Source organism: Budorcas taxicolor, chromosome 11, assembly GCF_023091745.1.
Source record: "Budorcas taxicolor isolate Tak-1 chromosome 11, Takin1.1, whole genome shotgun sequence".
Classification (NCBI taxonomy): domain Eukaryota; kingdom Metazoa; phylum Chordata; class Mammalia; order Artiodactyla; family Bovidae; genus Budorcas; species Budorcas taxicolor.
The window spans coordinates 11,355,798-11,378,400 of NC_068920.1; the positions used below are offsets into that span (position 1 = coordinate 11,355,798).

Below are 22,603 nucleotides of genomic sequence, written 5' to 3' on the forward strand. Positions count from 1 at the left end.
TCCTTCCAGCCCTGCGATCATCCTTAATCCCATTCACATAATTGCTGAACACCCCCAAAATCCTCCCGCACGCCTCATCTGCCCAGCCTCGCCCAGCCTGGTGCATCTTTGCGGGGTATCGCTGAAGGGGTGTTGGGGCATTTGTATCATCCGCTGAGATGCTTCTCGGGGGAGGGGAGGTGCCCCCGCCAGGCTGACGCTGTGAACTTGAAGAGTGAGGGGCTGTGTTACAGGGGGCGGGCTGTGTGCCCTCACGGCGCTCAGGGGGGTGAGTGTTTGCAGCTCCCTGGGACCTGGCTGAAGGGACGTGCCATGCTCTGACTTGACGTGTTTCAGGGGGTCATTTAGTTGTTTTATTTGGGGTAGGGTTGCTAGTTGCTGAGAAATGTCTCAGTAAACCTTCTGGGTACAAGCCATCTGGACGTCTTTTAGAGCGGCGGTCCCCAGTCTTTTTGGTACTGGGGATGGGTTTTGTGGAAGACAGTTTTTCCACGGACTAGGCAGGGGCGGGGGGTGGTTTGGGGATGATTCAAGCGCATCACATCTCTTGCGCGCTTTATTTCTAACCTAATGCTGCCACTCATCTGACGGGAGGTACCGATCCTCCCCTGGAGGTTGGTGCCCCTGGTTTAGAGTAATAATAGCCGTAGTAGTGATGATGACAGGGAGAGATAGAGTTAACAGTGTCCGATGCTGCATTAAGCTCTCACACGGACTTTCTTTGTTCTGACCTGCATCTGTGACATAGGTGTGACTGTCATCTACAGTTTTAAGGTTCGGGAGCCCAGACATGGAGCGATGGAGAACCAAGTAGCCACACGGCTCCAGGGTAGCCTGAGGCCCGGCTTGAGCCTCCTTGTGCTTTCCTGGAGGCTCAGATGGCCAAGAATCTGCTTGCAGTGCAGGAAGTCCAAGTTTCATCCCTGGGTTGGGAGGATCCCCTGGAGAAGGGACTAGCTACCCAGTCCAGCATTCTTGCTTGGGAAATCCCATGGACAGAGGAGCCCGTGAGCTACAGTCCACGGGGTCGCAAGAAGTCAGACACGACTGAGCAATTGACACTTTCGCTTTGAGTCCCCTAATTTTTACTTCCGAGCCTGTGTTAGATGTTAGCTCTTTTGAAAGGGGAGAAAGAAGTCATTTCAGTATTATTTCTGACACTGGTGTTTCCCAAAGCCATGATGTTAAAAAAAAAAAAATGGGGCCTCCTCCTGGGTGTTGCCCATGACCCTGTAGCTCTGACTCCCCTGTAGTTGCTCTGGATAGAGCCTGCCCACGACAGCATCTTCAGGTGCGTTTCAGGCACCAAAGAGCACTCAGAAACTTCAGATTCAGTCCTTCTTTAATCAGCTGTTGATCAGGAGCTGCCTGGGCAGGCCTCACAATTATTCAACAACTCTTTTTAAATTTATTGTTATGGTCCAAGTTTATTTTACTGTTTTAAATTATTAGTGTTGTGTTCCTTTGTTCTTGAAAAACAAAATTAAAAATTACAACATACTATTTCCTTGTGGCAATTTGTTGTTATTATAGCTACTTTAGTTTCAGGGTTGTTTTTTTCTTCCCCCACTCGCCAAAGCAGTTGATTATTTTCTGCTAACATTTCAATTGCACCAGTGTCCTAAGGCTGTTATAAGAGAGGTTATCTGTTTAGAATTGGAAAGAGAAAATAACCTGCAGACAGCTTTTATGCTCATGGAATTCACTGACATTTTTTTAACTTTGCTAAATTGTTTCCCTCCATCTTGTGCCATCTGTAGCAGATGGTTTCTTTAAGAGCAGCTCAGGTGGGGCGGGGGATTCCTCACGTTTTGGTCTCGCTTTCTGTCCTTCCGGGCTTCCAGCCTGTCTCCCTGCTGAAGGCTGACATTTCCCTGTAGGAAGCACGGGCCCCCCAGCTAAACTAGACAGTTTAGACGAATGCATTTGAAGGAGAGATGGACTGTGATCCCCTGCTGCTGGCCGGATGCGTTGCTGTGGACCAGTCGCATCTCTGTGTCAGAGCCCAGCAGGCTCAGCGTTGTCCGTGAGAGGCACTCCCCACTGCCCGTCCTGGGACCTAGCTGTGGGCGAGTCGTGTCTGTCTCAGAGCAGCCGCAGCGGTGGCTCCTCGCCCAAGGGCACGCCCTTCCCAGGGCTGTCCGCATCCAAAGGCTAGCTGTGGCCGGAACCTGAAGGCCCAACCTTTGGGCCCCAGCCCGCTGCTCCCTTCCACTTCACTGCCCCGCTCCCCAGTTCCCAGGGACTGCATGCCAGCCCCAGGCCCCGAGTTCTCTGGACCTTCAGTCCAGCAGAGGTTCGGGGGCCTCTCAGATGCACTCACAGCTCTGATGGGGACGCACCCAGGGCTCGGCTCTCTCCAAGCCTACAGCTCTTCAGAGCTGCAGCCCCAGGCGTGCTTGGTGATGGCTTCGGTCCCCTTCTCTCGCCAGCAGGGAGCCCCTGCCGTCCTAGCGTTTGACTGCAGGCCTCTGGCCTCGCTTGGATCCCAAGCCAGCAGCGTGTGTTCCTGCAGGTGGCGAGCTCCTGGTGTCTCTCCGATTGCGGACCCCGAGCCCAGCAACACGGAGCTTTGCCCTCTCTGCCCCTTTGCTTTCTCGGCCTGTTTCTGTCCAGGGGAAGTATTTCTCTCGTCTTTGATCGCAGCCGGCCTTTGCGGTTTTCTCTGTTCTATCATGCCTGTCGTGGTATGTGGGGAACAGGAGGCTGACGGTGCGCTCTTGGCTGGGGGCGCTTGGCCCGGAAGCCGAGCGGGGTCCGTCTCCACGGTCTGCCCAGGGGAGGGCAGCGGAGGGCCGTGCTGCCCACCGTCTGGTGCAGAATTCTCATCTCGGCGTTTTCTGACTGTAAACATCGAGGAGAGGTATAAGCTGGCACGGCTCCTGCATCTGTGAGACGGGAGCAGGGGTGACGATCATGCCGTGTTGGCCGCCTGTCCTCAGCTTAAAGGCCGAATTGAAGGAGGCCCGTGAACCATCTCGTGTAGCGCTGTAGCAAATAAGCAATGGACGTCAATGACCTCAGTGTGCACTTTAGGAACGTTTCTTTTTCTTCATATTTTTATGAAAACCCCAGAGACAGTTTAGGTCGTGGTCTGATTTGCGGTGACATGCCGGTCGAAAATCACCCATTGAGTGTTTAAGTTTTTTACACACTTAATAACTTGTCACCAAAACACTGCGAGATGAATGTTGTTCTTATTTTGACCAAGACCGAGGCAGGGAGAACTGAAGGAACTTGCCTGAGGCCCCTCGGCTTGGGGTGGTGGCGCTGGATTCGGTCACGAGTCTGTGGTCACTCTCTCTGCGCACGGGGGACCCACCCACGCCTCTGGGGCCAGACACGGAGGGTGGGGGGTGGGCCTCCGTGTCACTGAATGAGAGAAGCGTGGTGTGGGATGACGTGGTGTTTCTGTGTAGGGAAGGAGGGAAACGAGAGGTGCACGCGTGTGTTTGCTGACATCTGTTAATAAAAAGGAGACCCTGGAAGTTTACCCAGTGGAATTCAAGGGGCAGAGGAGCCAGGAACCAGTATGCCAGTGAGACTTGTAAACCGTGCCTTATTTTTATTTCAGTTTGATTGATGTAATTGACATAGAACATTGTGTTAGTATATGATGGAATGATTGGATATAGGTGTATATTGCAAAAGGGTCGCCATGGTAAGTTTACTTAACTCCAGTCACTCGCAAACTTAGAATTTTTTTTCACTCATGGCCTGTTTATACAGGGAAATGTATTCTTTTTACAGTGTTTCGGTTTTGAACCCTGTGAATATATTACTTACTCAAAAATTTTTTTAAGAAAGCTATTAGAGCAGAGCAATATTGAGAAATGTGGAAAAAGGCCTGTCTGCCGCTTGGTACAGATGCAGCTTAGAGGGCCGTGGGTCTGATTTGGATGTCGTTTGCTTTTATAGAAACTAGCAGAATGACCTGCTTTCCCGTGCGTGCATTAAGTTGCTCCAGTCACGTCTGACTGTTTGCAACCCTGTGGACTATAGACTGCCAGGCTCCTCTGTCCATGGGATCCTCCAGGCAAGAATACTGGACTGGGTTGCCATTTCCTCCTCCAGAGGATCTTCCCAACCCAGGGATCAAACTCACATCTCATGCGTGTCTTGTGTCTCCTGCATTGGCAGGCGAGTTCTTTACCACTAGCCCACCTGGGAAGCTCCCTTTCCTGTGATCTTGACCTAATTCTCTCCTCTGCCAGGTGGCCACAGGGTAGACGGGTGATTGATTGGGTTTCAGAGGGTCCTGGAACTACACAAAGTGTTTCTCATATTGGAAAAGATGTGCTCAGTTTTTCACAAGTTTTAAGATTTATTGCCTCCCCCTAAAGTGTTGCAAATTAATTTATTTGCTATTTATTTTACTCAGAAAATAGTCTTTCGGTGTTATCAGCTAATCTGTCATTAGCAGATTTGATCACGGGAAAGGCAAGACTGCCTGTAACGCTCCGTGTCTGTTTTTCTCCGGCGTCTTTGCAGGACTGGACATCAGATGGGTGGACTGCTACTTCCCCTTCACTCATCCCTCCTTCGAGATGGAGATCAACTTCCACGGGGAATGGCTGGAGGTCCTGGGCTGTGGAGTGATGGAACAGCAGCTGGTAAACTCAGGTACGGGAGGGCCCCGCGTGTGGGCCCAGGCTCTCCTGGGGGCCCTCTTCCCAGGGAGACCCACGCGCGAGCCGTCTGCGTCCACATCTGCACCCTCCTGCAGGGCTCGCCGCCCGGCCTCCGAGCCTGCATCGCCCTCCGGACTTTATTGCGCTGCCCCCTGGGAGAGCACCATCTCTCTCGCCTAGTTTTGCAGAGGCTTCCTGCTCTTGGAGCTCTTCCTTGTCAACGCCGGGTGTGGGTTTGCGCTTACAATGTGCCGTTTGTTGATCGGCTGCTTTGGGATCGCCCACAAGCCTTTGAGGCGTGTCCCACGAGAGCTGTCTGTCTTCCAGGCTATTTAGGAACAAAGCCAGCCTGTCGTCCCTTTTTTGGTTCCCACTGCGTTTGGAGCTGTGCCCCCGGTTCAGCAGGTGTTGCCTAAGTGCTGAGAACACAGCGTAAGACACGTAGGCCTGTCACGCTTGCTGGTTTGTCCTCGACCCTCACTGTTGGCTGGACCACCCGATGCGGGGGATGTGGAAGATGGGGGCTCTGATGAAATTCTCCCTGGACTCTTTCCAGCTCTTCTCTGGAGGACCACTGTTACATGAAAGTGGTTATTTCTAGGAACCCTCCAGGGAACCAATGGTTAGGATGCCTTGCTCTCACTGCCAAGAGCCTCGGGTCAGGGAACTAGGATCCTACAAAGCCACAGGGTCCAACCCACCCCCCACCACCAAAAAAATTATTTCTAAACTTAATTTCAGAGCTGTGAAATTTTTTTTTTAAGTTGCTGTCAGAATTTAAGTTTAAAGATGTTTTATCACATTGGGAATCCTCCAGGGAAAGTTGTCTAGGATTGGGCACCGGGGTAGGAGGGTCCCTGCGTGGGCAGGAGGTGGAGGAAGGGGGCTGATGCTGACGGCCTCCACCGCCCCCCAAGCCCCCTCCCCACGTAGAAGGGCATGCCCTCTGTGACCAGGGAGTGAGGCGGCTCTGACTCAGGCTGGTCACGGGCCTCCTGCCGCAACAGACCGGAGGGGAGTGGGCCCTCTTGGGGACTCAGAGCTGAGGATGGACCCTGGGTTAAGGTCCAGGGTGAGAGAATGAGGGAGGAGAGAGACAGGAGCCGGGGAGTTGGCGCTGCCTGGCCTGGGCCGTGGGGCCCACCCTGGGCCCAGACCCAGCCAGCTGCGGGGTTCTTCTCCACTCGGCCAGGCAAGGCTCACGGAGAGCCCAGCTCCGGGCCACACGCTCCTCGGATGGTTCTCCAACGTTTGAAGGTCTTTCCTGGAGACGAGGGAGCAGAGAGGTGGCCGAGGAGGGCCTGTGAGTGAACGTGGGAGGCGAGGCCGTGTCTGAAGCGGCAGGAGTGACGGCCGTGTCTTCCTCAGCGCGTTGTCTAACCCCGCCCGTCTCCGTTCTTTCAAACGAGCACAGAGACGCCTCCCTCCAAGCTTCTTTCTGACGGTTCGTGGCGGCGAGCTGAGCACAGGCTCTAGCACGTAGCCAGTAAGCGCGCATCTCTGATATTATTAAACATTTTTTTTTTTCCCAAATGGTAAGAGCCACTTATTAACAGAGAGCCCCTTAGTTAGAAATGTTTAAACAGAGGCTGTCCAGCGTGTCATAGAGACAGGTTCTGGTCAGGCAGAACTAGAGCTCCTCTGGCATCTTAGTATCCGTGATGCTCGACGGAGTGAATAGCTTTAGAGGGAGAAAGATTGAAAGTAGTGAGAAACTCGAGAGCAAAGATACGCATCTTAATAGAAAACACAAAGCGCTGGGAGCAGATATGTGAGCTGCAACCTCTTGAGCAGGAACTAACTTCAAAAAAAAAAAGGTGCCTTTGTTTGTTTGGCTTTGTTTTTTAGACAAAAGACTTCTGGGATCCTAGGCTTCCTCCCAGGGGCACCTGGTGTCAGGGGCCAGCACTCAGAACGCAAATGAGGGAGGGTCAGTTACCAATCGGCTATCCTGAATCAGTTGTCACTTCCTCATGCATTGCCAGTATCCTTGACAGGTTTCTATGAGGTTTATTCGCACAGTAATTGGCTGAATATCGTCTCTGAAACAGGTTTCCAAGTCATTATTGTACATTAATGGCACTGCTGTTCTACAATTAGATCAGCCCTATCAGGTAATTCTTGGAGGAAATGACAAAGTAGAAAAAGAAAAGAAAAAAAAGAGAGGACACCTGAGATGCAAATGTGTCTGATAGAGTCACAGGGTGGTGGGGGGTGCTTTCGGGTGTTGGGAAACGTACACATAAAATTTAAATACCTTGCAAGAGAGAGAGACTGAAGGTAAGGAAGAAGAGATGCTTTTATGAAAGAAATTCTGTGTGGGCTTTTCTGTTTGAACTTGAAGTTATTATGACAGAGTTCTGCTCCGTGTTGTCAGACGGGCATGTGTTTTGACGTCTGTAGTCATAATCCTTAAACTGTGCGCCAGGCGGTCACTAACCACAGACAGTGTGTGGAAGTGCCGACAGCTTTGTTTTCTGAGTTCCCGTGGCGCGGCGCGGGGCTGGCTGGCTCTGGTCACACTGCCTCCGCTCACTTTGCCATTCTTACTGACTTTTCTCTGGCATTTCCCAAACTTCGCCCCCACCCCCCCCCCCAGCTTTTAAAAATAGAAGTTCCAAGCAATGCTAAAATCAGTCATTACAGTCTCCATCCTTACGGTTCTTACAGTTGTCCTTCAGTCACTAAATCTTGTCTGCCTCTTTGCAACCCCATGGACTGCAGCACGCCAGGCTTCCCTGTCCTTCATTATCTCCCGGAGCTTGCTCAAACTCATGTCCGTCGAGTCGGTGATGCCATCTAACCATCTGATCCTCTGTCGTCCCCGTCTCCTCCCGCCTTCAGTCTTTACCAGCATCAGGGTCTTTTCCAGTGAGTCAGTTCTTCACATCAGGTGGCCAAAGTATTGGAGCTTCAGCTTCAGCATCAGTCCTTCCAATGAATATTCAGGGCTGATTTCCTTTAGGATGGACTGCTTTGATCTCCTTGCAGTCCAAGGGACTCTCAAGACTCTTCTCCAACACCACAGTTCAAAAGCATTGATTCTTCTGTGCTCAGCTTTCTTTATAGTCCAACTCTCACATCCATACGTGACTACTGGAAAAACCATAGCTTTTACTATACAGACCTTTGTTGACAAAGTGATGCCTCTGCTTTTTAATATGCTGTCTCGGTTGGTCATAGCTTTCCTTGAGGCGCTGCCTAATGCTGAAATGCGTGGTGACCGGAGAGGTTGTCGGGCGACACCTGCAGGTGCCAGTAGCTCACGCAATGCCCTGGAGGCTTGCTTCCACGTGGCCTTGCCAGCAAAGCTCTGGGCGGATGCTGTTACTCTCCCTCTTCCGGAGCCTCCGAAAGGTGATCAGGATTGAATGGCTGGCAGCACCCCTTGCCCAGACCTTGCTGACAATAGTCCGTTCCTATATCTGCTGCCTCAGTAGTAAATTACACGATTCTGAAGTGGCTACAAGTCCTTTCAAATAAATGATTCTGCTGAACATCGAATGAAGGGCTGGAACCAACCAAAGCAACAGCAAACAAAGCCCTGTTGTCCTGCAGTTTCCCTTGCAGAGGGGCCCTGCCCCCATGTGGGTTATCTCTGTGACCAAGCGCATTTAATTAAGTGCATAAGATTAGATTGCTAATTTGAACAGGCAGTGAAAAGGCTTTATGACACATTTAAGTTGACTGTGGCGTATGTGTGTGTTTGTGCACAGAATAAGATTAGGCTCTTCTGGATAGCTCAGAGAATTTTCTCTCTTCTCCCTTGAGTTACAGCGCCTTCACCATTGCTTTCCAGCCGCTGAGATCTGGTAATTGTGATGTGGGCGGCGGCTGCTGTCCTGATGACTTGATTGTTTTTCCCTTGAGGAGATGTTTTGAAGACAGCAGTGAGTCATGTGTCCAAATACTACACACTTACCTCCCTTTGGGCTGACTCAGACAGCCTCCTTCCAGGTACCGTACAGATCAGGAGCACGGAAACATCACTGGGTGACTGTGGGCTGTCGTCGTGCCTGGAAGGCATGTACCATTTATCGAGAGAGTTAGAAGACTGTACACAGGCCAGGGAGGAGGAAAGCCTGACGTGACCACTTTCTTTACCTCATCATTAAAATTTAAAACTTGACCCTTTGGGGAAAAAACCTTATAAATATGCACATGAACATTTTCTAGTTTTAAATAATCATTCTTTTGTTCATTTGTTTGTCAAATATTTCTTGAATTACTTCTAAGGCTGTAGAAAAGCGAAAAAGCATTTTCCTGGCTGTTGAAAACAGCACCGCACAGCCAGACACAAACATAAATGGTTAGAGTGCCACGTGGCGCGTGTCTGTAACAGAGGTGCCGTGGGCAGAATTGGGGAAGGTGGTGCCAAGCCCTCGTTCTGGTTGCACGCAGGGTAGAAGGTAGCCTCTGATCCCAGCATAAGTAAGCTTCCTGTTCGCAAGGGGTCATGTCCTGATCTTTGCCTGGTCGCGCAGGTGACACGCCTGATGCTTCTCTCCCTGTCCAGGTGTGACCCTGTTTTCAGCCTGTCCCTCCCTCTGGTACTGTCGCTAAGCTCCTGCACACGGTTGTATCACGCAGTGTTACCAGTCTAAGTTGGTGAGCTCCCAGGTGGCACAGACCAAGACCATGTGTCCCTGTTCAGACGTGAGCAGACGTGCCGCTCCTGTAATTGGCACCTTGTCTGCGTGAGGCTCTGAGACGGACAAGCCGGAAGACACGGAAAATGGTGAGAGGTGACCTCTCGCGGTAAAGCTCGGCCCGAGGTCAGGAAGCTGGGACTGTGTCATCAGAGCATGAGCTCACGGGCCATTGGTTGGGGGTGTTGGGGTGTGTGAGGAGGGAGCCCTGTCCATCGGGTAGGCCAGTGGGGGTCTAGCAGACAGCCCTGCTCACTGAGGGGTCTCCGCCCCGCTGTCCAGAGTCCGCTGACCATAGACGTTTGCCTGTGTCTCTGGACTCTCAGTTCCGTTCCGTTGGCCTGTGTCCCCATCCTCGTGTCCTTACTGTTATTGTTTATTTATTTTTGCCTATACCGGGTCTTCGTTGCTGTGGGCAGGCTTTCTCTAGTTGCGGAGAGCAGGGCTACTCTCTAGGTGCCGCGTGCGAGCTTCTCTTGTTGCCGAGCAGAGGCCACAGAGCACGCGCTCGGTAGTTGCGGCTCACAGACTTAGTTGCCCTGCAGCGCGTGGGATCTTCCTGGACCGGGGATCAAACCCGTCTCTCCTGCATCGGCAGGCAGATTCTCAGCTGCTGGACCACCAGCGAAGTCCGATGTCCACACTGTTCTGACCCCGTTAGCTTTGTAGCAATTTTTGGAATCGGGACGTGTGAGTCCGACTTTCTTCTTCCTCTGTTCGTTCTTGACTGTTTGCCATGACGTGCTCAAGTCTCCCTAATTAAACAGTAATTTTCTCCTTAAAGTTACCCTTTACGGAAAGACGTCATGCCGATACTCTATCGCCCCTCTCTCGTCTCTGCCTGTCTTCCAGTCCTTTACTGTATCAGCCAGTCCAGGGTCCATCACTCAGCTGAAGAGTTGGGACACCATACAGGTCGAAGCCCCCATGTGTCCCCTCCCTGTTAGCACTTCCCCTGCCCCATGAGCATTCCCTGTTCTGAATTTTGTGTTGTTACCTTGATTTCCTATGCATTTCGTAAACAAGTGAACTTTCCCCGGCTTTTGTGCTTTAACAAGTGGAATCACGCTACCCGTCCTTTCCTGCAGTTCTTCAGGAGGACTGTAGACCTCCACGCGGTGCTGTGAGGCTCCGCTCTGTGGAGTTTCAGTTCATTCATTTTTCGCTGCTCAAATTCTAGTGGGTGAATGTGCCAGAGGTTATTCATCCGCTCTTTAATGGACATTTGACTGTTTGCAATTCTTTTGTTGTTGTTTCAGATGCTACTTGTGCACGTTTTTTGTATATCTTGCATGTATAGGACTAAGAGTTTCTTAGAGTTACGTTTTCTTTAGCTGTGGAATTGCTGGGTCAGCACTTCTGCACAGCTCGGGTGCATGCCAAGTCGCTTCAGCAGGGTCCTACTCTCTGCAGCCCCCTGGACTGCAGGCCGCCAGGCTCCTCTATCCATGGGCTTCTCCAGACAAGAATCCTTCCGGCACCGGAGGTAAACCTGCGTCTCCCTGCAGCCCCGACATCGCGGGCGCTGTCTTTCCCGCTGAGCCACCAGGAGGCCCTCAGCGTCTCAGCTTTGCTGGCCTCACCAGGCTGCTTCCCGAGGAGCCGGGCCCATTTCCACAGAAGCTCCTGTTGCTCCACAGCCTCTCCAGCCTGCGGCTTCGTTCAGTTTATTTGGCCAGTCTGGTGAGTCCAGAACAGTCCCTCACTGTGGTCTTGTTTACATGCAACTGCCGCTGAGGTGGATCACATTTTAACATATTTATTTGACACATACAGTTTTTCTTTTGCTCATTTTGGGTGGGGCTCATTTTTTTGTTTTTAATTGATTGGTAGGAATTAATTTATTTTGAAAGCTAATTATTTGTCACTTTTATACATTACAATTATATTCTCTAGGTTGTGGCTTTTTTCTTTCTTTCAGTTGCTCTTTCAGAAATGGAATATCTGTAGTTTTTACTTGAGTTGCTTTAGGTTTCTTTCTATAACGTCATTCTCCCAGAGTCGCTTCGTCAGGGAATGTGAGTGGGTGTAAGTTGACAAGTTCTGTAAGGATAACCCTTTTGCTTGTCATGCTTGATGCTAGTGGTTTAAGTCTCTGATATTATTGCTGTATCATTCATAGTTTTCATGTAGGGCTTCTGAATACTGAATGACATTCAAGCATCTTCCTTCTCTCTCCTAATGTTGTCAGGCTTGGTCCCGCCCTCTGTGACAGTTCTGGTGTTTGGAAGGCGGATTCTGGGATGCCCTTGTTTGACTAGGAGACATAGCTTGGAGCTTGCTTGAGCACTCCAGTTATACCATTTGCACAGAACTTGATTTGTTTCCTTGTATATTTTGCAGCTCTTCCTTATCCTGCTTAGAATCCATGCCATCCCTTGCAATATTTCTGCTATTGTAACAAAAGCAAATATTTTGGTAACTTGATTCAAGCTGTAGTTTGTATGTATGTTTTTGATGTTTTTGCAGCTGTAGTATATGTTACATACCATCTGTGGCATCATTTTTGTCCACAGGAGACTTCTGGAAAGCAGAGATTCCGCCCTGTGTCTTATTTTCATCATCTAAGGTCTTGGATATTTAGCAGATATAAAGCAGTTGTCCTACCTCCATCAGTGTGGACTTAATTTTCTATTTTCAACCATTCTGAGGCCCTGCCATGTGCTGTGCTGGAAATCGTGGGCCAGTCCTGAGGGTCCCAGTTTTGTCACCTATAAAATTAGGGTCTTAGATGATATAACCTCCAGATTTCCCTTTAGCTCCTGGATCCCATTATTTGGTCTCCTAAACAAGCCGGTTGGTTTCCCTAGTGGCTCAGTTGGTGAAGAATCTGCCTGCAATGCAGGAGACCCAGATTCTATCCCTGGACAGGAAGATCCCCTGGAGAAGGAAATGGCAACCCTCTGTAGTACTTTTGCCTGGAGAATCTCATGGAGAGAGGAGCCGGGCAGGCTACGGTCGATGGGATTGCAGAGTCAGACACGCCTGTTCGAGTAACTTTAATAACTTTGACCTTGAAACAAGCCAGAGTGTGTAGTATTAATACAACCCACAGGGCAATGTGTTTTGTTTTAAAACACCACGTGGAAAACTGCACTGAAGGACTGATGATTTCAAAGTGTGGTGCTGGAAAAGACTCTTGAGAGTCCCTTGGACAGCAAGGAGATCAAACCAGCCAATTTAAAGGAAATCAACACTGACTATTCACTAGAAGGATTAATGCTGAACTTGAAGCTTCAATATTTTGGCTACCTAATGCCAAGAGCCGACTCATTGGAAAAGACCCCGATGCTGGGAAAGATTGAAGGCAGAAGGAGAAGGAGGCAACAGAGGATGAGATGGTTAGATGGCATCACCCACTCAATGAACATGAGTTTGAGCAAACTCCGGGAGAGAGTGAAGGACAGGGAAGCCTGGTGCACTGCAGCCCGTGGGATCAGACAGGACGTAGCGACCAAACAATTGGAAATTGCATAGCACTGGCTTTTGGTATCTCTGGTTGGTTAATCAGGTCTCTTCCCCAGACCCTTTAAAGAAACTCTCTAAGACTGTCAAAAAAATTCTAAAAAGGATGCTCATCTAATTGAATTTTATTTAAACTATTTACGAGCCCCTTGCTTCCTAGAGTCTCTGTGGCTTTGCAGGCAGGCAGTGATGCGCTGCTACTCGACGGCACAGTTTTATTTTCTCCCCTGCAAAGAGGCAATTTGGAAGTTTAGGAATTATTTATGGCACCGTGGGGATAAACACAATCTGCTAAGTTATTTTTTTTAAGATTCGTTTCTGCGTTTTAGGCTGGAAGCAGTGTCTTCATGCAGCAGCCATATTGTCATGCCCGTGGATAAAAGGAAGTGACATCGTTAGGCAAAAGTTTAGGCCAGATTCTCAAATTGTGTTTTTAATGGACGTAATTCAGGAGTTGACCAAGTGTAGCATCTCTCAGACCATATGACTTAGAATGCTCATATTATTAGGGGTTTCATAGGAAAAAGGAGGAAAAGGACATGGCAACCACACCAGTCCTCTAACCTGGGAAATTCCATGGACAGAGGAGCCTGGCCGGCTGCAGTCCATGGATTTGCAAAGAGTTGGACACGACTGAGCGGCTGAACAACAAAACACAGGAAAAAGAAGACTGGCTACTCAGCAAAGTGTGGGACAGAGTGAGTTGGAAAAGCCGTGCGTCTGTCTAGTGGACGGTGTCTCTGAGCTGGGCGAGTAAGCAGAGCCCAGGCCTGCGGGACTCAGAGTCCTGCCGGGAAAAGGTCCCTTCCGTAGGCTGCGTCCCCAGGACACCTGGAGTGACGCTTGTCCGTCGGCTGCTGGGTTGCCCGTGAACTGGGAGGCCTGCAGCGGTGTGGTTTGGGGCAGTAATGACAAAGCACGGTAAGATAATTCTTCTTCATTTTTACCTTGAGGAGTGCCTTCAATGCGAAGGGAAGCAGCCAGTATCAACATTCATAATTTAGCACATTCATTTGGTATTTTAGGCTGTTCGTCTACAGAGTCCTAGAAATGGAGGGTTTGTGGGTTTTGAAGGCATTAGGAGGGGAAAGCTCTCAAAATCATTATTGGATGCTTCCAGGTATTAGATGAGCCTGTCCCTCCTCCGTCTGCTCCTTCAATACATGTTTGTGAAGTATTGGCCTGGCAGGTGCCACGCAAGGGGCTGCGGACACAGAGAGGTTTCTGCCTCTGAGGGGCACCCAGTCCGGTGGCAGGGATGGCAGGTCGTGAGCTGTGTCCCTGGGGCTGTGGTGACAGTCGGAGGAGGGGGAGGCTCCTCAAGAGACAGGCAAGGCTTACCCAGGGCCGTGACGCGGGCCCTGAGCCGGGAGCAGGCTCCGTGATGGTGCAGGGAGGAGGGGGTCTTTCCAGGGAAAGAGCCGGGCCTGGGCCGGACACACAGGTGGGCGGCCTTACTGCAGGTTCTTAGAGACAGATCAGCGCGGAGTGCTGGGAGAAGCCGGGCACCAGGTGGAGGCCGAGGTCCGCCCTGGCAGGGCGTGGAGGGCAAGACAAGGACCTGCCCTCTCACCTTTGTGGGAGCACGCGGTTGAGATTGAAGCACTGTTGAGAGTGAGTCCAAGAAATGCAGCTTCAACGGCAGGAGGCCAGGCGCACGGTCTAGATGGAGTGTGGCAGCGCCGTGGGGGAGGGAGGGCCCCAGGGTCCCCTCCGGGTCCGTGCGCCCACGGCCCGAACTCAGTGTGGTGAAGACGGCACCCTGTCGGGGGCAGCGGGTCCTGCATGCAGCTCTCCCGGGCTTCGTCAACACGCAGAACTCGGGTGTGCTCACCAGCATGCGCCCTCCAGAGGACCGCAGCGGGTTCCAGTGCCCTCTCTCGCCGCCCCCACCCCCACCCCGCTTTGGTACCTTCAGTTACCTTAGTAACCAGCATAGCTCCTTCCTTCATCTTGGAGGTTTGAAGAGGAGGCAGATCTCCTCGGAGGTTAAAGAGCTGACCTCTCACTCCTGTTTTAGAGAGCGCTCTTCTGGATGCTGTGGGCCGCCAGCCCTAAGGAACCTGGGTTCCCTCCGAGAGGACGTGCACGTGCTGGGGGCTCCGGATGGTGGCTCAGGCTCCCCTTGGCGGGCCTCCCCGGGTCCTCCCTGCGCCCAGGCCTGTCTGCTTCCCGAGGAGGAGCAGCATGACCGCATGCAGGAGGGGGTCTGTGGGGTCCTGGGGTACAGTAGAGACCTGTGCCTCCAAGGCCAGACCTGAAGGGGTCCTTGGGCTCGTCCTTCCTCCAGGTCTGTGGCCCTGTCCGTGGTTCGTGCCGTCGGGGCCCGTCCTCCTTGGCCGCGGCTGGTGATTTCCGTGCCAGCCATGGAGGGGCCTGGGCGCTGGAGCGTCTCGTTGTTTGCACGTCCCTCCTGCGTCCTGTCTTGGTGGTGCTGGAAGAGTGATGTGGGGAGGACCCGGGGTCGGGGGGCACAGAAAAGACTCCCTCCTTCTGGGGCTTCCTGACTGCAGCCAACTCTTCCCTCAACCACTACGGGGAGGGTGTACGTGTCCCTGCAGAAAATACCGGGAGCTTCAGACCAGAAAGAGGGACCTTCACTGACAAATCCATTTATCCCTTACCGGCCCTGAATCCCTGTGCCTGATTGAGAAGATGAGAATAACAACAGGCACCTCACTGATGTGGGACGGAACAGGTGAGCCCGTGTGTATAACGTGCTCAGCCCAGTGTCTTGGGCTCAGTCGCTCAGTCACGTCCGACTCTTTGTGACCCATGCACTGTGGTCCCCCAGGCTCCTCTGTCCATGGGATTCTCCAGGCAAGAACGCTGGAGTAGGTAGTCAGTCCCTCCTCCAGGGGATCTTCCTGACCCAGGGATTGAACCCGTGTCTCCTGCGTCTCTTGCACTGTCAGGCAGATTCTTTACTCACTGAGCCACCCGGGAAGCCCCAGCCGCGTGTCTGGTGTTCGGTAAATGATCAAAAAGCGTTAGATCCTTGCTCCTCTTACCTTACGCCTTCCGTCTTTTGGAGAGAAGTTGGAAACGACTCCAGGCGTCATTCACTCCATGCGTCTCCTGAAGTTGCCCGTCGGCGTCTGCAGCCGCTTGTGTAAGGGCGGTTTCTTTCTGGGGTGGGTGCAGAGGAAGACACGAGATGCTCCCAGGCCTCTGTGTCGTGGAAAGGTTAGGGACCACCGGTGTCACTGAGTCCCCTGCTCTTGCACAAGAGGGCTCGGGCTCATGTGATGAGGCGGTTTGAGGGGTGTGCGGCAGAGAAGCAGACTCAGGTCTGCGTGAGGGCCCGGACCCATTCATGGCTAATAACGCTGTCACCTTGAGGACCTTATTCAGACAAGCAGAATTTGTTAGGTAAAGGCGCTTGTCCCCCAGGAGGGTGAAGCGTTCGTCACTAGTGTTTTGAGGAAAGGGTGAGGGAGGCAGGGAGCATCTGTTGGGAAGCTAGATGCTTGGCACGTGCAGATGGATGAGACAGCGCCCCAGGCTTCGAAGAGCCAGTGGGCTAGCGAGGGGTCCGGTCCCAAGCAGACCCTGAACCAGTGGGTCATCAGGGCGGGGGTGGGGGGTTGGCAGCCAGGGCTGTTGGGGGTCCCGTACCCTGCAGAGCTGCTGTCTGACCTTGATGCTGAAGGCTGCCCAGGACTCTGCCAGGACAGAGACAGGTCAGGCCTTCTCGCAGAGGCAGGGCTTGTGAACGGGGGGATCTCTGAGGACTGCCCTGCAGCGTGACTGGGGGGAAGGTGCAGGTGGTGGGTCCAGAGGGCCCAAGGGTGATGGCCTTGGCTTACAGGTTAGGGAGGGTGGGCTTCAGGCTGGGGTCACTACGCCCGGGGGACGTCCTTGGGGGCTGAGGGGAAGACGAATGGGAGACGACCGTCCATTTATGATGTGAGTTTATTTCTAGGTCGCTTCCTTGCTTGTGTGTAACTCTGTGTGCATTCTCCCTTCCGCTGACTTCACTTTTTTTTTTTTTTTTTTTCCCTTTTTCTATTTGGATCCTTCTCGTTTCTTTTTGGGTTTTTTTTTGGCCATGCCTTGAGGCTTGTGGGATCTTAGTTCCCTGACCAGGAATTGAACCCGGGCCCCGGGCAGTGGAAGCACCGAGTCTCCACACTGGACCAGCAGGGGATCCCCAGGTCCTTCCAGTGTTTACTGCAGATGCAAGCGTGCGTTCTTTTTCTTTCCTTCTTAATAAAGGTGGCGCACTGTACCATATTTTTCCACATCTCTTTTTCCCATGTCAGTAAGCTTCTGGAGGTCTCTGCACATTGGAGAGTCTGTCTCCACCATGCGTGTGAGCCACTCGGTGTGTGACCGGTGCTAAGCTGACAGGCACTCTCTGTGCTTTCTGAGCTTGCCATCCGCGGCGGTGTTTCAGTGAATCGCTGTGGGCGTGTCACGATCCGTGCGCCAGTCTCCCTGCGGGATTCGCCTCTAGAAGGGGGCCTGGGGCTCCCTGGTGGTCCAGTGGTTTCCAGGGTAGACGTGGACTCGTTCGAGCAGTCACTCCACGGGTCTTCTCGGGCTGCCTCTTGCACTGTTTCTGCGCTTTTCTGAAAAGCTCCCAGGGCTTCTCCTTGAAGGTGGTCGAGACACTCCCCTCACTTTGTCCACCTCAGCTCCCCTTCAGGAAGGCCTTGGGACGAGTTTTGCTCCCTGACAGTCACGTCGTATTTTCGATGTGATTGGAGGTGCCGTCAGAACTTTCTGGGTCGCTGCTGTTCCTGGATCTGCATTCAGAGTTTACTTTCATTCTGAGCTTTTTGTCTATTTCTTAGAAAAGTTACTTTCGGATTAATTTACATATAAAAGTCCTATATTTTCATCTCATGTTTATCCTGCCACTTCAGGTATAGTGAAATAAATGAAAACGTCTTCAGATGTTGACTTCTAAGGCTTTATTACCAGAGGCAGCTTCATTATGTTTGTGGAAATCCGGTGTGCTTTGAAGGAATTAATCTAGCCTTACTCGCAATCTGTATGTGTTTACATAGAATGAACAAACATTACATTGCGTTTCATGAAAATTCAATTATTCCCGTCTCCGCGACACACGCTCTGCTTCGTATTTAACTCTCAAGGAAGTCAGTGTAATGATTCTTGAACTGTCCTAAGAACTGGGGCTCTCGAGCTCCCCGTTTTCTTGTATATTCTGTGGAGAAATGCCCAGTGGGCCCTCGTCATCCTGCAGCCCTGACCCTGTGTTTGGGGTGTGGACCACATCTGTCTCCAGGGCATCAGGCTCCTATGAGCTTCGCCTTCCTGCTCGGTTGTTCTTAGAATTAAGAGAAGCCAAGCGAAGGCTAACGCGGTCATGATTAATGCAGTGGAATCCACTGTATATGGAGTCTATTCGGAGTCTGCGTGATAGTCCAGTTTGCCAGTTTCTCCCTGAGACCCTAACCTCCCTGAGGGTAGGAACCTTTGCGAGCGGCTACAGTGTCACGGGTATTGAGCAGATGCTCTGCGGGTTTTCAGCGGGCGCAGGTGTCTGTGATGGAATCAGGACGGTTCAGCTCAGGTCGAGGGCCCAGGTGCTCGGCGTCCCTGAGGCACAGGCACAGGGGATGGTGCAGGATCGGAAACGGAATGATCAGGAGGGTGGACAGGGCCGCGGGGCGGGCGGACAGGGACGCTGGGGGTTCCCAAACCGGTCACGAGGAGAACTTGGTGGCCCCTCAGGTCCTTCCTGACCGGGCTTGGCTGCCCCTCCGGCCCCCGCTCGCCCCACTCCCCCCTGCAGACGCCCCTGCAGGGAGCCAGAGGTGCCGCGCGCACTCTGTCCGGGGCTCCTGGCGTTTGCGTGGCCTCCGGCGGAGCTCGGGTCCCGCTGTGCCTCCAGACACTTCCTGAGCTGCTGTTTCTTTTCCTCTCGGTCGCCCTGCTTCACACACGCCTCACCTCAGTAGGTGCTCAGTAGACATTTGGGCTCCCCGGGGGGCTCAGACGGTAAAGACTCCACCTGCAGTGCTGAAAACCCAGGTTCGATCCCTGGGTCGGGAAGATGCCCTGGAGGAGGAAATGGCAACCCACTCCAGTGTTCTTGCCTGGAGAATCCCATGGACAGGGGAGCCTGCAGGGCTACAGTCCAGGGGGGGTCACAAAGAATCAGACATGACTGAGTGACTCACACTTCAGTAGATGTCGAACGCGTGGATGGAGGGACGCGTTTTGGTGCAGATTCCCCACATCTGGGCTGAAAGATGGATTGGATGGAGCGGGGATGGGAGGCAGTGAGTTGGCTGGGAGTGTCTTCCAGTCACCTCGGAGAGAAATGTGAGAGTGTGAGTTACGTCCGGGCAGCAGAAATCCAGGGAGGAAATGGATTCTGGAGGCTGGAGGGAGGAGAGCTGACAGCCCCGAGATGCACAAAGGAGACGGCGTGACGCAGAGCAGAGGAGCCGGGGGAAGCAGAAGAGGAGGGCAGGCGCCAGACGTGCCCCGCATCACGCCGCCCCCGGCTGCTCTTCTGGGTGGTGGGGAGGCCCTTCTGTGTAGGTTTGGTTGAAAATCACCTTATCTAAGGGTCAGCTGCCTTGGTGTGAGGAACCATAATCAAAGAAAGGCTCTACAGCAGAGTGAATCGCGGGATGCTGGAGCCGCCTGCGCCTAATTATCTCATCGTTCAGATTTATTCGTAACAGTTCTACAAAGGCTGCGCGATAACAGTGACTTTTACAGAAAGAGATGCATCTGGTTAAAAATCCAAGGGAGAAACGGGCAAAAGAAAACGAGAACAGGAAGCTGGGGACGCTGGGCCGGGGCTGGGGCCGGGAAACACACGCTCGTCTCCATTGCTGTGAGAAGACATGAATCTGGCTCTCGCTGCCAAATGGGGAAAAGCAGGTGGGAAACACAGTTAACACAGTCTGTAGTATAATATCTGCAAGACAAAAGCTGCCCCCCCCCCCTTTTTTAAGGAAAGCACAATATTCTGGGCACATAGAGCTGTGAGAAGATACCCCCGCACCTGTGAAGCGTGACGGCTTTAACACAGTTGAATTTCATGGTTTTTTTTTTTTTTACATCCTTTGGTCTTTTTTCCTACTGGTGTGATAGTATTTGCTCTGCTTAACATATAATGAAGTTAATTGTGAAAGGTCTCTCTAACCCAAATCCACAGATTACTCCCAAATCCCCTTTTCTGTCTTTTACCAATTGGTCACTTGACAAGTCCACACTGGCAGGCCCCCGCTGTGCAGGGCAGGTCACCTGGTACCCCGGCGGGTACACGGGTGTGGGAATTCCCTGAGGAGCTCACTGTCCCAGTGGGCAGCCTACGTATAAATACCTGGAAAGTGTGTTCCAGGCCGTAGGCTGAGACCTTCGAGGATGTCTGTCAGTTCAGCTGACGGAGAGGCTGGTGTGGGCTGGGTGCGCCACAGGGAGTCTGGGAAGAAGGAATGATTAGCTTGTGATAGCCTCGATGTTTTTATTATTTAGTTTGTGCACTAAATTGGGAATTGAGTCATTAGTTGATTCTTTCAACACATTTTGATTTTCGGTACAGTCTCTGGAAACATCATGTTCCCCAGTTTGTTTTTGGCATAGAAGAGTGCCTGTTAGCTCAGTCAGCGCCGTTTGGGGTTACCAAGGACGCCCTCCGTTCCACAGGTGCCTGGAGACGCGCTTGTGCCATCTCTCCTAAATGCTGTGCCAGCCATCTTAAGTCCTAGTTTACATCTTTTATTCAAGTGGTCGGTACTGTTCTGAAAGCACAAACCCTTGTTTTTCGAGAGGTGATCTTTGAACAGTCAGGTCTTTGTCATTATAATCTCTTCATAATCTTTGAATTTTCGATGCTTGGAGGGTGAAGTCCTGCTGGGCTCTGGTCCCGGCTGCCCCTCTGCCCCCACCAAGCCCGTCCCCGTGGCCCCTGGCATTCCTGCCTCCCCAGCCTCTCAGTTCTTCCACAAGCCCGCCCTTCTGCTGGGACCAGCCTGGCCTAGCAGAGGACCCCATGGGACATACCTGAAGCACCTGTGTACGTACTGGTCCTCGGGAGCATCCGTGTCACCATGGCAATGGACCAATGGTGATTGTTCCCTGACTCAGCTCTTCCCGAAGACTAGGCACCGCGAGAACACGGCCCAGCATCCCCAGCCTCTCGCAGTGCCTGGTGTGGAGCCGGATCACAGATACTTTCGAGAAGTGGTGTCACCGAGAGGCTCCCTGCTCCGGTCTTCACCGAAGACTCGCTTGGTTATTGCTTATTGGCTATTTGTTTCTTACTCTGAAGATGGTTCCCAAGCAGCGTTTTGGTTTTAAATCTCTGCAGAAGATTCCAAAAAGCCACTCCAAAGGTGACACAGGTCTCTATTTGTTGCCTTTCAAAACATATACACATTGGGTGCCAAGGGAAGCTTTCTGAAGCTTGGGTACGTGCTGGTCTCCGGGGAGCCAGTGGGGAGGGCCCGGCGGTGAGGGTGGTAGTCGAGGAACGTCTGATGTGGTTTATGGAGCAGTTTCAAAGCAAAGTGACGGAGGCAGTCGCAGAAATTCTGGGCGGCGGAGCCGTAGAAGCACAGAACGCTGCTCTCCTTTCACTGGCCTGAAATCAGAAGGTCTCCGCCGTCCAGCTCCCTGCCGGTGTTGACTGCCTAAACGCTCTGTGTCACGGAGGCTCAGTCTGTAAACTGCTGCTTTCTAATCGCACTGCTCTCAATTATAAGGCGTTGAAAAGGCGGAAAGTCAGGGGTGACGCGTGGGACGTTGTCAAGACCTTCACCCTCAGTGTCTGGAGACCGGGGGTGGCTGTGGTCTCAGCGCTGACCGAGGAGCTGCCTGGCTCCGGGGGTCCTGGGGCCCCTCCGTGTCCTCATCTGTCAGAGGAAGAGCCTGAGCGGACATTTAGGATTGTTCACAGTCTCAGCTTTATTCATTGAACGAATGTCTATCGTGCCCCTACTGTGAGCTACTCTCCCAGGCCCTCGGGGCACCGCAGAGCACAGCCCAGCCAGCCCTCTGCCCTGCCACGGCCAAGTTCCGAGCATATGAAGGTGGAGTCGGCTCCAGCTCCTCTGTGCGACTGGAGGGCTGTGGCTGGGGGCAGGGCCTGGGGGCGCGGGAGGGCCCCCGGGCAGCAGGGCTGGAGAGCCGGCCGCGTCGTGCGGTGACCAGTGGACATCCCACCCCCGGGCCAAGGGGCCACCTCTCACGGCCGGAAGCGAGGACCAGCAGCGAGGACTGGGTGGCCCTCGTCCTGCTCCCTGCCCCGTCTGTCCCCACGTCCTGGCCAGCATTCTGACTCACAGCACGGGAGGTGCGGGAGGCTAAGCGGCCCCCTCGCCGTGGCCCGAGTCTTCCTGCCGCTGGTTTAAGCTCCGGTCATGGCACAGAAGTGCTCTGGGATCCCCCACCCCCTGCCCTACAGGCCGCGAGCACCTGCTTTGCCAGCCAGGCCTCGAGCCACTGTCCTCGCCCTTCCCTCCCTGCCCATGGTCACGGGGGCGGGCGCGAACCTCCTTCCCCTGGCCGCTCACAGCTCCGGGCCCCCCTCTGCCGGCCAGCGTCCCCCGCCAGATATGGCCGCGTGTCACAGTCGGCTCGACGGCTCTCTCTGACGCTCGGGCCCCGGAGCTGCCGCCTCCTACCCCAGCCCCCATCCGCCTGCACTGTCCACACCGTCCTGGGCAGGGCTGGCCTCCGTGTGCAGTTCCTCTGCGGCTCACTGGACTCCCTGAACGTCCCCGACCCGCAGGACTGGTTGCGTTGTGACTGGTTCTCCTCCCGTATTTCCCAGAGTTTACCTTCTGGCATCATGTGAGGGTTTTTGTGTTTAACCTTCTAGATCTGAGCTCCTTGACAGCTGGGCCCGTGTGTGTTTTATTTATTTAT

The 22,603-nt window shown here is 52.9% G+C and overlaps 1 protein-coding gene across 1 annotated transcript in view; it reads left to right on the forward strand.

Annotated features, from left to right (window-relative positions):
• FARS2 (phenylalanyl-tRNA synthetase 2, mitochondrial) overlaps positions 1-22,603 on the forward strand; it is a 256,662-nt gene that overhangs the window by 34,953 nt on the left and 199,106 nt on the right. The window contains exon 4 of the mRNA XM_052648510.1: positions 4,492-4,623. Coding sequence (XP_052504470.1) covers positions 4,492-4,623 — 132 coding nt within the window. The remainder of the gene's footprint in view (positions 1-4,491; positions 4,624-22,603) is intronic.